Raw genomic sequence first — 18,246 nt, forward strand, 5'->3', positions numbered from 1 at the left:
CCCGTACTCTTACCTGGAAAAATCCCATGGAGGGAGGAGCCTGGTAAGCTACAGCCCATGGGGCCGCAAAGAGTGGACACAACTGAGCGACTTCACTTTCTTTCTTTTCCTTTAGGATGAACTCATTCAAATTCCTTGCTGTCCAAGTGTCAGGGGACGTTCAACTTTAAGGGATCCAATGTGTTCTTCTTTTGTGTGCTGTTTCTCAAGGACTCTCATTTCCTTATCAGTTCCTGGAAAACAGGAGCGGGCAGAGCTACACGCAGTTCTGAGATCATGAGAAAGGGCACCTGCTTGGATTCCTTTTAGTGACTCCCTTCCTTGACCTTTTACTTAAAGTAATCTATTCAGTTATGCCCCTCTTACTCAGGATACGGAATGCTTTCTGGCCCTTTGAAGATTGCTATTTGCTTGGCTTTGTTTTGCTCATTTTTTTTACTGCCTAATTTCTGCTTTATTGACTATGCCAAAGCCTTTGACTGTGTGGATCACAATAAACAGTGGAAAATCTTCAAGAGATGGGAATACCAGACCACCTGACCTGCCTCTTGAGAAACCTATATGCAGGTCAGGAAGCAACAGTTAGAACTGGACATGGAACAACAGACTGGTTCCAAATAGGAAAAGGAGTCTATCAAGGCTGTATACTGTGACCCTGCTTATTTAACTTCTATGCAGAATACATCATGAGAAACGCTGGGCTGGAAGAAACACAAGCTGAAATCAAGATTGCCAGGAGAAATATCAGTAACCTCAGATATGCAGATGACACCACCCTTATGGCAGAAAGTGAAGAGGAACTAAAAAGCCTCTTGAGTAAAGTGAAAGAGGAGAGTGAAAAAGTTGGCTTAAAGCTCAACATTCAGAAAACAAAGATCATGGCATCTGGTCCCATCACTTCATGGGAAATAGATGGGCAAACAGTGGAAACAGTGTCGGACTTTATTTTGGGGGGCTCCAAAATCACTGCAGATGGTGACTGCAGCCATGAAATTAAAAGAGGCTTACTCCTTGGAAGGAAAGTTATGACCAACCTAGACAGCATATTCAAAAGCAGAGACATTACTTTGCCAACAAAGATCTGTCTAGTCAAGGCTATGGTTTTTCCAGTGGTCATGTATGGATGGGAGAGTTGGACCGTGAAGATAGCTGAGCACTGAAGAATTGATGCTTTTGAACTGTGGTGTTGGAGAAGACTCTTGAGAGTCCCTTGGACTGCAAGGAGATCCAACCAGTCCATTCTGAAGGAGATCAGCCCTGGGTGTTCTTTGGAAGGAATGATGCTAAAGCTGAAACTCCAATACTTTGGCCACCTCATGCGAAGAGTTGACTCATTGGAAAAGACTCTGATGCTGGGAGGGATTGGAGGCAGGAGGAGAAGGGGATGACAGAGGATGAGATGCTGGATGGCATCACTGACTTGATGGATGTGAGTTTGAGTGAACTCCGGGAGTTGGTGATGAACAGGGAGGCCTGGCATGCTGCAATTCATGGGGTCGCAAAGTCAGACACGACTGAGCAACTGAACTGAACTGAACTGAAAACTGCCTTGTATGAAGATATATAAACATGCGTTTCTGCAAATAAAGCACCCTTGTTCCACTTGAGACTTGGGTCCTCTGCATCCCTCTTCTTGTCTACTGCAGTCCCCAGGTCGTGGTCTACAAAGACCGTGACATCCAAGGGACTCCAAGAGTCTTCTCCAACAACAGTTCAAAACCATCAGTTCTTGATCTTAGTTTCTATATCCCATGAATGGTCACTTTAATTTCTCATATTTATGCACAGCTACAAATGTCGCTTTCCTATAGATACATTCATTATTGCTTGCTCCAAGTCAGAGGTTTCTGAAGAGTCATTTGCCAACACTCAAAACCAACTTCTTTTTTTTCTCAAATCATTTACTGCTCTATCTACTTATCTATTGCTAAACATTCTTTCTAACACATACACATATTACCACTTGTAATATATTTATATGTGTAGAGCAGGAGACCCTTTTTAGGAACTACACTAAATAGAAAACTAAGCAGTACCTGGAAACTACTTTCTGAGTCCTTAAAATCTATGTAAACAACCAAGGAATTCATAGATAACAGACCTAAAATTAATCATCAAATTATTCCAAAAATATATAGCAAGACAAGATGGCTAAATGGTTTAATTTATAGAAAGATTGAAAGAATGTAATACTTTAAAAAATTTGACAAATGAGATCATTACATAGAAACAACCTCAGCTGGTATAGGAAAGCTTGGTCTCTGAATACCTGTGCCAAATTAAATCCCAGAGACAGAGTTTTGGGTGAAGCAGAAAAGGATAGCTTTATTGCCTTACCAGGCAAAGGAAGACATACCAGGCTTCTGCCTCAATAAACTATGTGCCTCAACCCCAGAGGACAAAATTAGGGTGTGAGCAAGGCTTGCACTCGTTTAATCTCATCTCAGCTAGTCTGTACCCTAATCTTGATGAGCTTCTCTGGTCCCTTTAATCTTACCTCAGGTGTTTTTTTGGCTGTCCCTCCCTTGATTAGCAACTGTTTGAATCCGCCCTTTGGAACTCAGGGAACATTATGGCCTACAAGACATGGAGGCACAGAAAAGCCTCCATCCTTGGGACTGGTCCCTAGCCTTTTCGGTGCTAGGGACAGGTTCATGGCAGACAGTTTTTCATGGACTTGGGAGGGGGCATGGCGCAGGCGGTAACGTGAGGGATGGGAGGGCAGACGATCTTCACTTGCTCACCCGCTGCTCACCTCCTGCAGCATGGCCTGGCTCCTTGCAGCCCATGGACTGGTGCCATCCACACCTCAGGGTTGGGCATCACTGCTCTGATTCCTCTGAGGCCTGGGAGCTTCCCTGGGGTTAGCTATGCAGGGTTAAGGCAGGAGGTGCTTTTTTGATTCTGGGACCAGAGAGCAGGGCTTCAGCAGGAGACCCAGCTGAGCGGGTAACCAGAGAATAAGTTCTCCGTGATTCAAACTGAGAATCGAGCTGGGGTCTCCTAATCAACTGAGCTATCAGGGAAGCCCTGTTTTGGTGTTACTAGACTGAAAATCCCAAGAGGGAAGGGAAAATATTTTTTATTATTCCCACTATCTTATACATGCTTAGAACATAGAATACTATAAAAATATGGTGAATGAATGAATAAATAAATGAATGAAAGAGTGAATATAAACAATATTATTCTGGCAAAGTTTTCCAAAATGCAGCTAACATAATAGGGCTGAAAATAATAAAGCATAATGTCAACAAAAGGCAAGTCATAATTGATTTCCAGATTGATAGGCCAAGGAAATTCCATTATTTTGAGATTTGAAATGATTATATATACTACAATTTTATTCTACAAGTTTGATTTTGAGATTTCCTCAGGGATGGGCTTCCCTGATAGCTCAGTAAGTAAAGAATCTGCCTGCAATGCAGGAGACCCCAGTTCCATTCCTGGGTTGGGAAGATCCGCTGGAAAAGGGATAGGCTACCCACTCCAGTGTTCTTAGACTTCCCCTGTGGCTCAGCTGGTAAAGATCCACCTGCAATGCGGGAGACCTGGGTTCGATCCTTGGGTTGGTAAGATCCCCTGGAGAAGGGAAAGGTAACCACTCCAGTATCCTGGCCTGGAAAATTCCATGGGGTTGCAAAGAGTCTGACACGACTGAGCGACTTTCACTTTCAGGGATGGCAAATATATATTATGGAAGATAATGTTTCTAGTGATAAGAAAATGGAAAATAGTACTTAGAAGAAGACAGTCAGGATTTTTAATTTTAAAGTTTTTATTGGAGTACAGTTGATTTACAATGTCATGTAATTAGTTTCAGGTGTACAGCAAAGTGATTTGATTATACAAATATCCACTCTTTTTTAGATTATTTCCCCATATAGGCCATTATAGAATATTGAGTAGATTTCCCTGTGCTATCCAGTAGGTCCTTTTTAGTTATCTATTTTATTTTATTTATTTTTTTATTTTTATTTTTTTCTTATTTTATTTTATTTTATTATTATTATTTTTTTAATTTTATTTTATTTTTAAACTTTACATAACTGTATTAGTTTTGCCAAATATCAAAATGAATCCACCACAGGTATACATGTGTTCCCCATCCTGAACCCTCCTCCCTCCTCCCTCCCCATTCCATAGTTATCTATTTTATATATAGTAGTGTGTGTATGGAGAAGGCAATGGCACCCCACTCCAGTACTCTTGCCTGGAAAATCCCATGGATGGAGGAGCCTGGTAGGCTGCAGTCCATGGGGTCACTAAGAGTTGGACATGACTGAGCGACTTCACTTTCACTTTCCACTTTCATGCATTGGAAAAGGAAATGGCAACCCACTCCAGTGTTCTTGAATGGAGAATCCCATGGACGGAGAAGCCTGGTAGGCTGCAGTCCATGGGGTCGCACAGAGTCGGACATGACTCAAGTGACTTAGCAGCAGCAACAGTAGTGTGTGTATGTTGATCCCAATAGCCCACTTTATCCCACACAAACACACTTACCCCTTGGTAACCATAGTTTTGTTTTCTACATCTATAACTCTATGTCTGTTTTGGAGACAAGTTCATTTATACCCCTTTTTTAGATTCCACATACAAGTGATATATGATATTTGTCTTTCTTCAGACAGTCAGGATTTAAATAGGCATATATACAAAATCACTTACTGGGACTTCCTTGGTGGTAGTTGCTAAGACTGCACTTCCAATCCAGGGTGCCAGGGTTTGATCCCTGGTCAGGGAACTAGATCCCATATGCCACAACTAAGACCCAGCACAGCCAAATAAATAAATATTAAAAAAAGAATCCTTATTAAAGCTTTAGATGATATAAACATTGCACATTGAAAAAACAAAACAGATTTGCTTTTGAAAGAATGATGCACATGATGGAGAATTCACATTTCTATAAACAAAATGATAACATGCCTCACAAGAAAGAAAAGTAAAGAAAATACTTTGGGATTTGGTTCTTGGGCTCCAAAATCACTGCAGATGGTGACTGCAGCCATGAAATTAAAAGACGCTTGCTCCTTGGAGGGAAAGCTATGACAAACCTAGACAGTATATTAATATTCATTGGAAGGACTGCAGCTGAAGATGAAGTTCCAATAGTTTGGCCACCTGATGCGAAGAGCTGACTCATTGGGAAAGACCCTGATGCTGGGAAAGATTGAGGACAGGAGGAAAAGGGGATGACAGAGAATGAGATGGTTGGATGGCATCACCGACTCAATGGATATGAGTTTGAGCAAACTCCGGGAGATAGTGAAGGACAGGGAAGACTGGTATGATGCAGTTGGTGGGGTTGTAAACAGTTGGACACAACTGAGCAACTGAATAACAACAAGATGGTGTATTAAAAACCAAAGACATCAGTTTCCCTACAAAGGTTTATCTAGTCAAAGCTATGGTTTTTCCAGGAGTCATGTATGGATGTGAGGATTGGACCATAAAGAAGGCTGAGTGCCGAAGAATTGATGATGAATTGTGATGATGGAGAAGATGCTTTTGAATTGTGATGCTGGAGAAGACTCTTGAGAGTCCCTTGGACTGCAAAGAGATCCAACTGGTCAATTTTAAAGAGAATCAGCTCTGAATATTCATTGAAAGGACTGATGCTGAAGCTCCAACACTTTGACCATCTCATGCGAAGAACTGATTCATTGGAAAAGACCCTGATGCTGGGAAAGATTGAAGGCAAAAGAAGAAGAGTGTCACAGAGAATAAGATGGTTAGATAGTATCACTGACTCAAAGGAAGGAATTTGAGCAAACTCTAGGAGATAGTGATGGATAAGGAAGCTTGGTGTACTGCAGTCCATGGAATCAGAAAGAGATGGACATGGCTTAGCAACTGAATACCAACATGGCCTTGGGATAAATGATGTCTGAAATGTGAAAAAATTACACAATTTGTAATGTGTTAAATTCCATGAAACCAGGAGTTCACTTCTTACATATATTTCAGACAAGTGAAAATCTCTCAAACAAATTAGAGGACAGGCTAATTTTCTCTAACAAACACCTCCAAACTTAAATGAATCGGAATGTGTATTTCCCAGGTTCTCCTGTCACCTTTCCTTTGATTTGTCGCTAGTGACTAAGAATTCAAGATTATGTTCAATATAGTTACTGTTATTAGATAATGAAAAGTGCAGAAAAATGTGATTTTTTGGCTCCACTTCTACTACTGACGTAAGTATGATTTTTATCAAATTTCTTCATATCTCTTTGATTAAAATTTTTTCTTTCCTTTTTAAATTTGGCTACATTTCATGGCACGTTGGACCTTAGTTCCCCGACCAGGGTTCCAACCACAGCCCCTGCATTGAAAGGCGGGGTCTCAACTACCAGGTCACTAGGGAAGTCCCGTGTTTATTGCATGTTTACTAGAACATTTTTAAAGCATTTTATCTAAGTTTCTATCCCTTTAATAGGATTTAATTTCCAGCCACCTAAAACAGTGGTCTTTTAGACTATGGAAACTTTCAAACTTTGGAGAGTGGGGCTCTGAATTCTACAAGCATGCTGTTGTTTTAAAGGGAAGGGCTTGAGTTTATTGTTTTCTTACTAGAGAAAATAATACAGGAAATTTCTTTTTTGAAAAGATAGGCATAAGATCTACAAAAAAACTGGGAGGAGGGACAAGTTATCACTATGTTGAAAGGAGATTAGTAGCAATTGTTCCTTTCAATCTCATTTTAGGAAAAACTGTTGTTCATTCATTCTCTATTTCTTTATTCTCAGCTACTAGGAAATCTTCCTTGATGAGTTTTTCTCCTCACAGTTCGTTTCCAAAGATGCCTAGGAAGCATCCACCACTAAATACTATATTAAGATAATCCTTTTAAGAAGAAAAATACTTATCTTCCTTCCATTTGCAGAAAGAAAGCAGCCCAGTAAGAATCAAAAAAGGACGTGGAGAAAAAATCTGCCTGATTTGTGTGGCCTGTGGTTGGAAGATCAACACAGTTTCTAGAGAGCTAGAATCCAGAAGAGCTTCTTACATGGATTAAAGGAAGGATTGCCTCCATGAAAGTTCAGACTAATCCAGCAGCGTCTCTCAACAATTTTGTATTGTATTGAATATTGTTCTTCATCAACCAGGTAAGAAGATACCATAGAGTCTCTTATTTCCCTCAACATCTTATCTTTGAACACAAATCTGTAATTCTGTGTGTATGAAAAGTGGGAATATTAGGAAATATGTGACTGGACTATATAATTTTTTTTGGTATTTCTTTTTTTCATTTCATTTCATTTATTTATTTGACCGAGCTGGGTCTTCCTCTCTCTAGTTGCAGTGGGCTGGCTTCTCAGGGCACGGGCCCCAGGTGCTGCAGCTTCAGTAATTGTGGTTCAGGGGCTTAGCTGCCCTGGGGTCTTCCCGGACCCGGGACAGATTCTTTACCGCTGGATCACCCCAGGGAAGTCCCTTTTTTGTATTTTTCTTTCATATTATTACTTATTTGCTTCACTAGCTTCTGTATTGTTGCCTTGCATGCTTTAGATTTTACAGTTTTAAGAATCAGCATATCTAAGCTATGTTATGGATCTTACTGTTGTTGAAAATTCAATTAACAATCAAGGGGGGAAAAAAGAGCATTTTACTCAAGCCAAGCTGAGGAGTATAACTCAGGAGACAGACTTGCAGAAGCTCTGAGAATTACTCTGCCTCTTAGACGTGGAAGGCACAGTCACAAACCTTTCAAGACAAAGTAATAGACATTAAACCTATATATTGATATTTTATATAAAGTTCACCAAAGGTATATAGTCCAGGTGAAAAATGAAAGTGTTACTCATTCAGTCATGTCTGACTCTGCGACTCCATGGAATATAGCCCGCCAGGTTCCTCTGTCCATGGAAGTCTCCAGGAAAGAATATTAGAGTGGGTTGCCATTCACTTCTCCAGGGGATCTTCCCAACCCAGGGACTGAACCCAGGTCTCCCACATTGCAGGCAGATTCTTTACCATCTGAGGGACAGTAGGGGACCCCCATTCTTTTAACACTAGCAGTGTAACCTTTTAAAGAAGAGGCTCTTTCCCAGCTCTGTACTGGGGTGTCATGATGACTTGCTACTCATTTTGCGTGTTGTTACCTAGACTATGAGCATCCCTGGTGGCTCAGAATCCACCTGCAATGTGGGAGACCTGGGTTTCAATCCCTGGGTCGGGAAGATCCCTGGAGAAGGGAATGGCTACCCACTCCAGTGTTCTTGCCTAGAGAATTCCATGGACAGAGGAGCCTGGCGGGCTACAGTCTATGGGGTCCCAAAGAGTGGGACACGACTGGGGAACTAACACTTTCAAGAAGTTACATTGCTAGCATTAGAAAAGAGGGAAAAGGAATTTCTTTATGTTCAGATAGACACCCACATCTTTGAGGAGATCTGGTTAGAGTGGAATGCAGATGGATACTGCACACTAGAGAAGGAAGAAGGAGGCCCGAATGAATACGGAAGAGAAATTCATGCTTACATTTTCTTGTCATAACTAAAAATATAAATTTTATCATGAGCAATGTCTCATTTCTTTTTTACACTGCAATGGTTTCAACTGGGGGTGATTTTTCCTTCCAGAGGGCAGTTGTTGATATGTGGATAAATGTTAGGTTGTCACAATTGGATGTTACTATTATTTCATGGGTAGACACCATGGATTCCGTTAAGCAGCCTACAAGGCAGAGGAGAGCCCAACAAGAAAGAAATAAGCAGTTCCAAATGTCAGTTGTTCTGATTTTGGAAAATCCCTGAGCTAGAGAATCTTAACATGGATTAGTAATAAGACTTTTAATTAGCCAGTTCCTGAATAGAACAGGCAATCAGTAAAAAGTCCTGAATAAATGGAAAGCTAAGACTTTAAAGAGAATATTTTTTTGCCTAAGATTTATATGGAATTCCTTGAAATCACTCTGGATTATTAAATTCACATCTACTAGCCAACAGTATTTTGACATGAGATTTTGTCACTGTGATTTGAGACTGTCTTTCAGTCTGTAAATATATTTTCAATACTGTGAATTCTGCATCTAAATGCATTCTTGGGTTATTCTGTTGCTTATGTATTAACATTTGTTTTAAGTACCAAGGAGTAGTTATGAACAAGACAGTCATCCTTCCTACCCTTATGAAGGCTATAGTCAGGGAGCAAGGAATTGAATAAAAGCTATAGGAATTCTAGTTACAATTTGAATCAGTGTGCTGCTGCTAAGTCGCTTCAGTCGTGTCCGACTCTGTGCAACCCCATAGACGGCAGCCCACCAGGCTCTCCGTCCCTGGGATTCTCCGGGCAAGAACACTGGAGTGGGCTGCCATTTCCTTCTCCAATGCGTGAAAGTGAAGTCGCTCAGTCATGTCCGACTCCTGGCGACCCCATGGACTGCAGCCTACCAGGCCCCTTCATCCATGGGATTTTCTAGTACTCTTGCCTGGAAAATCCCATGGATGGAGGGGCCTGGTAGGCTGCAGTCCATGGGGTCACTAGGAGTCAGACACGACTAAGCGACTTCACTTTCACTTTTCACTTTCATGCACTGGAGAAGGAAATGGCAACCCACTCAAAGGAATACATAATGAAGTATAAACTTAAGGCAGTGGCATAAGGGAGTGGCATCTGAAGACAGACTTGAAGGATAAATAGGGTGGGGTGGGTGGATATCATGAGGTGGGAAAGAGCTTTGATGCTTTTCAGTACATGGCTGAAAAAGCCATTGAATCAGAGCAAGAAAACAAAGTATAATGAAGTAAGTAGGGCTGAACTGGCTTCCTTGGTGGCTCAGTGGTAAAGAATCTGCCTGCCAATAAAGGAGACTTGGGTTTGATCCCCATGTCGGGAAGATACCTTGGAGAAGGAAATGGCAGCCCACTCCAGTATTCTTGCCTGGGAAATCCCAAGGACACAGGAGTCTGACAGCTACAGTCCACGGAGTTGCAAAAGACTTGAACACGGCTAAATATCACCAACAAAAGCCTAAATATTCAGAGTTTTGTTAGAATCAAAAAGTATTTTAATCTTGAATATGTATTCCTACTTCTTTGCTACTTTTGAAAAATAATCTATTGTTGTAATAGTTTTTCTTTCTTATAAGATCCCCTACAGATATCATCTTATGCACAGTTTTCTTTTCAATACTATAATTTTGTTTCCTTCTCTTTACCACCGTCATTTTTATAGATTACGTCAGCTTGGACCTCCCAAGAGAATTGCATGGACGCAGTGATAGCGCTGTGAGTAAGTGAAGGTTGCTGAGTTGTGTCTGACTCTTCGTGACCCCCATGGACTGTAGCCTGCCAGGCTCGTCTGTCCATGGAATTCTCCAGGCAAGAATACTGGAGTGGGTTGCCCTTTCCCCCTTCAGAGGATCTTCTTGACCTCGGGATCAAACTGACATCTCTTGCATCTCTTGGACTGGCAGGTGTATTTGATTCTTTACCACTAGTGCCAGCTGGGAAGCTCAAACTCCTGAAAAGGACAAGTTACTTCACTATCTCCATGTTTTTGTTTTTCTAGAATGTCCTACAGTTGGACTCATGAAATACATATTATTTTCAGATTAGCTTCTTTTACTTAGTGATGTGTATTCAAGTATACTCCATGTCTCTTTCTAGCCTGATCTCTCATTTCTTTTTAGCACTGAATACTGTTCCATTGTCTGTAGGTAGTGTAGCTTCTTTATCCAGTCAACTATCTAAAGACATGTTCGTTGCTTTCAAGTTTTGACAATTATGAACAAAGCTGCTAAAGCATCCCTCTGCAGTTTTTTTTTTTTAATGAGGTTTTTAGCCAATTTGGTTAAATACAAATAAACATGATTACTGAATAATATTAAAAAGATATTTAGTTTTATAAGAAAGTTCTCTATTACTGTTCAGAATACCTGCATCATTGTGCATTCCCATTAACAATGAATCAAAGTTGCTGTTTTTCCAAATTCTCTCCAGGATTTGGTAATGTCACTGTTTGGGATTTTGGACATTCCAATACAGGTACCATGGTATCTGTGGAGGTGATGGAATTCCAGTTGAGCTATTTCAAATCATGGAAGATGATGCTGTGAAAGTGCTGCACTCAATATGCCAGCAAATTTGGAAAACTCAGCAGTGGCCACAGGAATGGAAAATGTCAGTTTTCATTCCAATCCCTAAGAAATGCAATGCCAAAGAATGCTCAAACTACCGCACAATTGCACTCATCTCACACGCTACTAAAGTAATGCTCAAAATTCTTCAAGCCAGGCTTCAGCAATACGTGAACCATGAACTTCAAGATGTTCAAGCTTGTTTTAGAAAAGGCAGAGGAACCAGAGATCAAATTGCCAACATCTGCTGGATCATCAAAAAAGCAAGAGAGTTCCAGAAAAACATCTATTTCTGCTTTATTGACTATGCCAAAGCCTTTGACTGTGTGGATCACAATAAACTGTGGAAAATTCTGAAAGAGATGGGAATACCAGACCACCTGACCTGCCTCTTGAGAAACCTATATGCAGGTCAGGAAGCAACAGTTAGAACTGGACATGGAACAACAGACTGGTTCCAAATAGGAAAAGGAGTACGTCAAGGCTGTATATTGTAACCCTGCTTATTTAACTTCTATGCAGAGTACATCATGAGAAACACTGGGCTAGAAGAAGCACAGGCTGGAATCAAGATTGCCAGGAGAAATATCAATAACCTCAGATATGCAGATGACACCACCCTTATGGCAGAAAGTGAAGAGGAACTCAAAAGCCTCTTGATGAAAGTGAAAGTGGAGAGTGAAAAAGTTGGCTTAAAGCTCAAAATTCAGAAAACGAAGATCATGGCCTCCTGTCCCATCACTTCATGGGAAATAGATGGGAAAACAGTGGAAACAGTGTCAGACCTTATTTTTTTGGGCTCCAAAATCACTGCAGATGGTGACTACAGCCATGAAATTAAAAGAGGCTTACTCCTTGGAAGGAAAGTTATGACCAACCTAGATAGCATATTCAAAAGCAGACATTACTTTGCCAACAAAAGTCTGTCTAGTCAAGACTATGGTTTTTCCAGTGGTCATGTATGGATGTGAGAGTTGGACTGTAAAGAAAGCTGTGTGCTGAAGAATTGATGCTTTTGAACTGTGGTGTTGGAGAAGACTCTTGAGAGTCCCTTGGACTGCAAGGAAATCCAACCAGTCCATTCTAAAGGAGATCGGTCCTGGGTGTTCATTGGAAGGACTGATGCTAAAGCTGAAACTCCAATACTTTGGCCACCTCATGCAAAGAGTTGACTCATTGGAAAAGACTCTGATGCTGGGAGGGATTGGGGGCAGGAGGAGAAGGGGACTACGGAGGATGAGGTGGCTGGATGGCATCACTGACTCGATGGACATGAGTCTGGGTGAACTCCGGGAGTTGGTGATGGACAGAGAGGCCTGGCATGCTGCGATTCATGGGGTCGCAAAGAGTCGGACACGACTGAGCGACTGAACTGACTGACTGACTGACCAAGGTATCTCAATGGTATTTTAAAGTCCTTTCCTTTTCAGGAATTTTAATCTTTTTAATTTTGTTTCATTTTCACTTATTATTTGTCCCCGGAGGGGGCAACCAGTCTTTTGTTTTGTTCATTCGTATGTAAAACACCCTGTGGTAAGACAGATTGAAAGGCATGTTGGGAAAGCGCCTGAGGATTTTTAATTATGGAAAAGAAGCTTCATAATGTTCAATAAGAGTCTCAACTCAGAGGTTGGGCCAGTTTTCATTTACATTCTTAAGGGTAAATGAAAGGATAGAAAGGACATATCTCAAGCAGGGTGTGCTTCTCTCATGTATCACATAGGAGAATTTTCCTTTTCTTTCTCCACAGAAACATAGAATTGCACACTGCAAGACTTCGGAAATAACTCAACTGCTGAATCTTGAGAGTGACGTAGCTGAAGATTCTGCTGAGGTGCCTGAACTGCTGGGACCATTTAAGTATCCCAAAGACCTAGAAATGGCGATGCCTGAAAGTCAAGATGACTGGTCCAAGGAAGACATTGTGCAGTTACTGGAATGTATGGAGAAAAACATTCCATCCAACGACAGGCACACATTCAAAGCGACCCAGTCAGTGATGGACTGGGGTAAAGTAGCTTTTAAAGATTTTTCTGGGGAAATGTGCAAACTCAAATGGTTAGAGATTTCCTATAACTTGAGAAAGTTTCACACTTTGAAAGAATTAATCTTGGAGGCTAAGGAAAACGTTAACAATTCCAAAAGAAAAAAACACAAGAAACATCCTGATTTACCCAAGAAGCCCCTGACAGCTTACCTCCGCTTTTTTAAAGAGATGAGACCTCAGTACCTCCAAAAACACCCCAAGATGAGCAACCAGGAGCTGACCAAAGTTCTGTCTGAGGAATACAGGAAGCTGCCAGAACAGCTCAAGCTGAAATACAGTCAAGATTTCCAGAAAGAGAAACAAGAGTTTCAGGAGAAAATGGTTCTGTTCAGAGAACAGCACCCTGATCTAGTCCAGAACTCCATGAAACTTGATGTCCCCAAAGGAAGTCAAAGCAAAGTGCCAAAGAAGTTTCAGGAACATGTCCAAAAAGTGAGGTCTCCCCCAGAAAACCATTTACCCATGAAATGGAAATTCCACGGAGAGCCCGAGAAGCCCCCAATGAATGGCTATCACAAGTTCCACCAGGATCTCTGGTCGAGCAGGGAGCTGAAAGTGGTGCCCCCGAGGGAGCGCATGGTGGAGATCAGTAGACGCTGGCAGCGGGTCCCCCAGGACCAGAAGGAGCTTTATAAGAAGCAGGCGGAGGAACTGCAGACACAGTACAAGGTGGACCTTGATCTCTTTCTCAGGACTCTGTCTCCTGAAGAATATTCTACTTACAGAGAGGTGACCTGTGCTAAGCCTAAGAACATGAGTATGATGGGGGGCCCGAACCCCAAGATTAGAAGGATGGGTCTGCAGTCCCCATCATCAGGGAATTTGCAAGGAAGATTTAGAGAGGACCCGGTGCTTCAGGCTGCAGAGTTAGCATCATCAGACACGACTGGAGAACATTCTCCTGCCTCAGGGAGATCAGAGGAAAATGAAGAAGATGCAGAGGAGGATGCCACTAACTCCTCAGACCAGTGCAGAGAAGATGAAGACTGCAAATTTGAAAGCACTGGGGATGAAGATGAAGATTGTGATGTTGAGAGCACTGTCTGTAACTCACCTTCCTAAGGGGACTCCTCTGACTCAGACTCCAAAATTAAGTTTTTATCCCTTAAATGGTGGAACAGAGGACTTTCCAGCAAAACTCGAGGGAATCTAGAGTTACCAAAGGGAGTGGAGTCTCCTCCTTGCCCGTTTCCCTCCCTCAACTGTGTTTCTTGGTAAACAATTATACTACCAGAAATAATGATAATATTTATACTTGTTATACCTGAAATTTATTTCATACTATGTCTTGCCATATGTCTAAAACGATGTTAAAAGTAAAGATACGTTATTGTCCTGACTGTGACTTTAAAGCTGATGCTTCAAAGCATTAAGGCAGGATTTCCCCTGATGATGCCTGGAGACTGAGTCCTAGTACCTGCTGCTCTTGGGCTTCCAGGAGCACTTCCAGCCCTGCGCATGCACTGCTTGAAGGCCATGTTCTCCTTCAAGCCACTGCAACCCACTGAAGCCCGAACACACCTGCAGCTTGGCTCCCTGCTGTGTCTTCACACTGAGAACAGAGAGCAGGCAGGTAGCCACCTGGAGAGGGCAGGCTGACATCACAGCAAAACCCGCTGTTTCAAAGATGCTAAATCTGAAGCAGCAAGGCTTTTGTCTGAATTATGCTGTCAAGAGACTTTCATTGATTCAGGAAAGTCGCTGCTGTGAGAAGCAATCTAGATCTCACGCAGACCCTGACCTGGCACTGCCGCTTGGTCTTCCAGCTTACACGACTGCGCACACTCCAGAAGGGACACCATGTCAGCCTGCGGCCTCCTGCGTGTGGGACCGCGTTCTCCCGGGCGGTGGGATCTGAGTACACACAGGCGCTGTTCCCGCTCAGCAAGGGATGCGACTGCTGTTGCAGGAAGTCCACCCACTGTTGACCCTCCGTGGACAGATAGTAGAGGACCCGCAAGGGAACCCCACTCAGAAAGTCTCTGTGTATCTTCTTCCTGGTGCTCCAGGTAGGTGCTCCTGATGCCAGGCAGGTAAAGAGCATGAAGCAGCAACAGCAGTGCGTCTAGACCATCTCCACACTGCGCCTGAAGAGATCCTGCCGATCCTGCCGATCCAGCAAACCCACCAACCTCTCCACCCGTTACCCAAGGAGCATGCGTGCACACTTGTCAATGGGGAGACTGTGATGCATTCCACGCAAGCCAGCTACCGAGAGAAGGCGCAGAAGCACACAGACTTGTCCTCATGGCTGGAGAAGCTTAAAATGCTCGATTGCAGCCCATCCTCCTCCTTTCAAATAATCCTGAGTACACCAGCACGTACAGGCTGGGCAGAGGATACGGGCCACTGGGCTGCAGGAGATCTCCCAGGTCTGTTGGCTGCACCGGCAACGTTTCCCCCGCCTTCCGACCCTCCTAGCCACACAGCTCAGCTGCGTACCCTGCCGGGCCTGGCCTGTGTCTCTGCCAACGGCACGGACAGTGCTGAAGTCCAGTTCACCACAGCTTTGAGGCTCACCAATGACTGGCAGCTGTGGGCCTTCATTGTAACCAACCTGGTGAGCGGGTATATAAAGGAAGGAAACAGACACCCAGAGGGAACTGAACAGTTCGCTGGACAGGGTCAGTCCAGACCACAGCCTCGCTGTCAGCTCCCACTACCTCTGAGTGTGTGGCTTTTTTTTTACCTGTGTGTGCTCTTCTCCTTCTTCCAGAGCCGATACAAGGAGTCAGACACGCTCTACATCATGTTTATCTCTGTGTTTAAGCCTTTGCTTCTAGGGCATTTTGTATGTAGAGCAGTTTAAATAAGAACCTTAACATTTATCATCTGTCTTGATATTAAAGTGCTTGTAGTGACCACTCTGTTATCTGTATACATGTAAAGTTAGGGACAAGCTCTTAAGTTTACAGTCAGAAATTCAGTGTGTGCCTGTGTGCTCAGCCACTCAGTTGTGTCCAACTCTCTGTGACCCTCTGGACAGTAGCCTGTGAGGGTCCTCTGGAATTTTTCAGGAAGAATACTGGAGTGGGTTGCTATTTCCTCCTCCAGGTGATCTTCCCGATCCAGAGATCGAACCCATGTCTCTTGCATCGGCAAGTGGATTCTTTACCACTGAGCCACCTGGGAAGCCACCCCCAAAATTTAGTACTTGATATTTAATATTCCACTCTAGCTTCACAGAGGCCAACCCAAGTGTACATGCATGCGTGCATTTGTGTGAACTTTGAGCCTCTCCTTCACCTTTCAGTTATGTAAAGCTGTCGTAAATACCATCCCAATTCAGTGCCTTGAAGTTTTTTAATCATAAGAATTTAAAACAGACAGCAAGCAAGGCCCCAGGGAGCCATTACAGCTAAAGTGAAGGTGAAAATCACTCAGTCATGTCTGACTGTTTGTGACCCCATGGACTGTAGCCTACCAGGCTCCTCTGCCCGTGGAACTATCCAGGCCAGGATACTGGAGTGGGTAGCCGTTCCCTTCACTAAGTGTTTAGGAAAAACAGATAAATAAAACTCCAAAGCTTTACAGGAATGTGAGGAAGCAGCAGAAAGATTCCTGTGGGCAGGTGAACCATTGAAAGGAGTCGGACCCTTTGTGTGCGTCTCCCACTTCTTCCGACTGGTTGGGGTGGCCCTCAGGGCCTGCGGTTCTTGGGGTGCTGGTCCAGGAGGTGTCACGCTCTGTCACAGACCCAGAGCTGCCTCCCCTCCTTGTTGGGTCCTGACAGTCACCATGACTGAAGCCAGGGTCCCTCCTCTGGAGTCAGCACTCCTTGTCCAACTTACTGGGAATACAGGCAGGGAAATTGGAAAGGGCTGCCTGGCACAGTGGGTAAATCTGTTCGCTGCCTGGTTTTTGTTTCCTTAAAGGTTTTTTAAAATAGGTATTGGGTTGGCCAAAAAGTTCATTTGGGTTTTTCCACGACAGCTTATGGAAAAGCCTGAACAAATTTTTTGGCCAACCCGATATGTTTGGCATTGTTGTTGCTGTTCACTCACTGTGGTGTCCGACTCTTTTCGACCCCGTGGACTGCAGCATGCCAGGCTTCCCCGTCCTTCACTATCTCCTGGAGTTTGCTCAAATTCATGTCCATTGAGTCATGTTTGGCAAGCTGTCTTTTAATGGGTTTGTAATGTCTCGTGTTTTTAGCAGCCTGTATCTGTAGCTGGTGCTTTTAATTAGGAAAAAAAAATGTAAATAAAAAACATTGTTTAAAAGACATAACCATAGAACACAACTTCTCACTTGTGGATTTTTTTCTGTGTATTCCAAGTAAGATAACTTGAAGCAGCCAAAAAATAAAGTGAAGTACTTTCCCCCCCCCATCTAGATCCTTGTAGGTGCTTTTGTTATTGTGGTAAATATAAAAACACAGTTTCATTCTCATGACTACGAGGAAATATCTGTACTTAAATGAATTCTAAATGGTTGAAATGCTGAATGTATTTGGGAAACTATGCTGCAAATTATATGATTTGCTTCTCTGCTCAATATGAAATTTGTAAAATTAGCGCCAAAGACATGATTATTTTTATTTCAAATAGCAGGTAATATAGGGGGCTCTTGCTATTAAGATGTAGTAAGGTTTATTGAAGAAAAGTTAAATTTTACCTAACCTCCTTCTCCTTCTGCCTCTGTAACTCAGCTTGCCCCTTGCAAAGTCTAGATCACATAGGTCACGTAGTCTCAGAAAGTGGGGACTTACAATACTAGGAACTGGACTTTACTCACTTACCCTTGTCCTGCTCTTTGCAGTCACCCAGCCCCTGCAATCCTGCTTAATCATGCCTATCCATGTCAGACATCACCCTCCCCATGCTGACCATTGTTCCTGTGTGTGAAACACCTTGTTTAAACCAGCCTATTAGCAGCTAGTGTTGCCTACTACACTCTGTCTATAAAAACTCTGTAATCCCTTTGTTCAGGGCTCAGAGCTTGGAGTGTTAACTCCTCTGTGCCCATTGGTGTAATAAACCTGAGTTGTCCAACTCTCCGAGTGTGGTGCTTGGTTTCTTGAGTGCTGGTTTTGGCAACATTTCAACATGAGCTAGAGAGTAAGTTTAAAGAACCAGTATTGAAAAACTTATCAATATATATTTAGAAAGTA

General features: G+C 42.8%; 1 protein-coding gene and 1 pseudogene across 1 annotated transcript; both read left to right on the top strand.

The window, feature by feature from the left end:
- The first annotated feature begins 6,335 nt into the window (after positions 1-6,335).
- On the top strand, positions 6,336-18,132 carry LOC102405719 (upstream-binding factor 1-like protein 1). The gene is made up of 2 exons (XM_044943396.2): positions 6,336-7,112; positions 12,837-18,132. Exon 2 carries the CDS (start codon positions 12,966-12,968, stop codon positions 14,193-14,195), a length of 1,230 nt encoding a protein of 409 aa, XP_044799331.2. The 5' UTR covers positions 6,336-7,112; positions 12,837-12,965; the 3' UTR covers positions 14,196-18,132.
- On the top strand, positions 14,592-18,132 carry LOC123333758 (annotated as a pseudogene).
- Positions 18,133-18,246: the final 114 nt, after the last annotated feature.

The sequence above is a fragment of the Bubalus bubalis genome, chromosome 5 (assembly GCF_019923935.1).
Source record: "Bubalus bubalis isolate 160015118507 breed Murrah chromosome 5, NDDB_SH_1, whole genome shotgun sequence".
Classification (NCBI taxonomy): domain Eukaryota; kingdom Metazoa; phylum Chordata; class Mammalia; order Artiodactyla; family Bovidae; genus Bubalus; species Bubalus bubalis.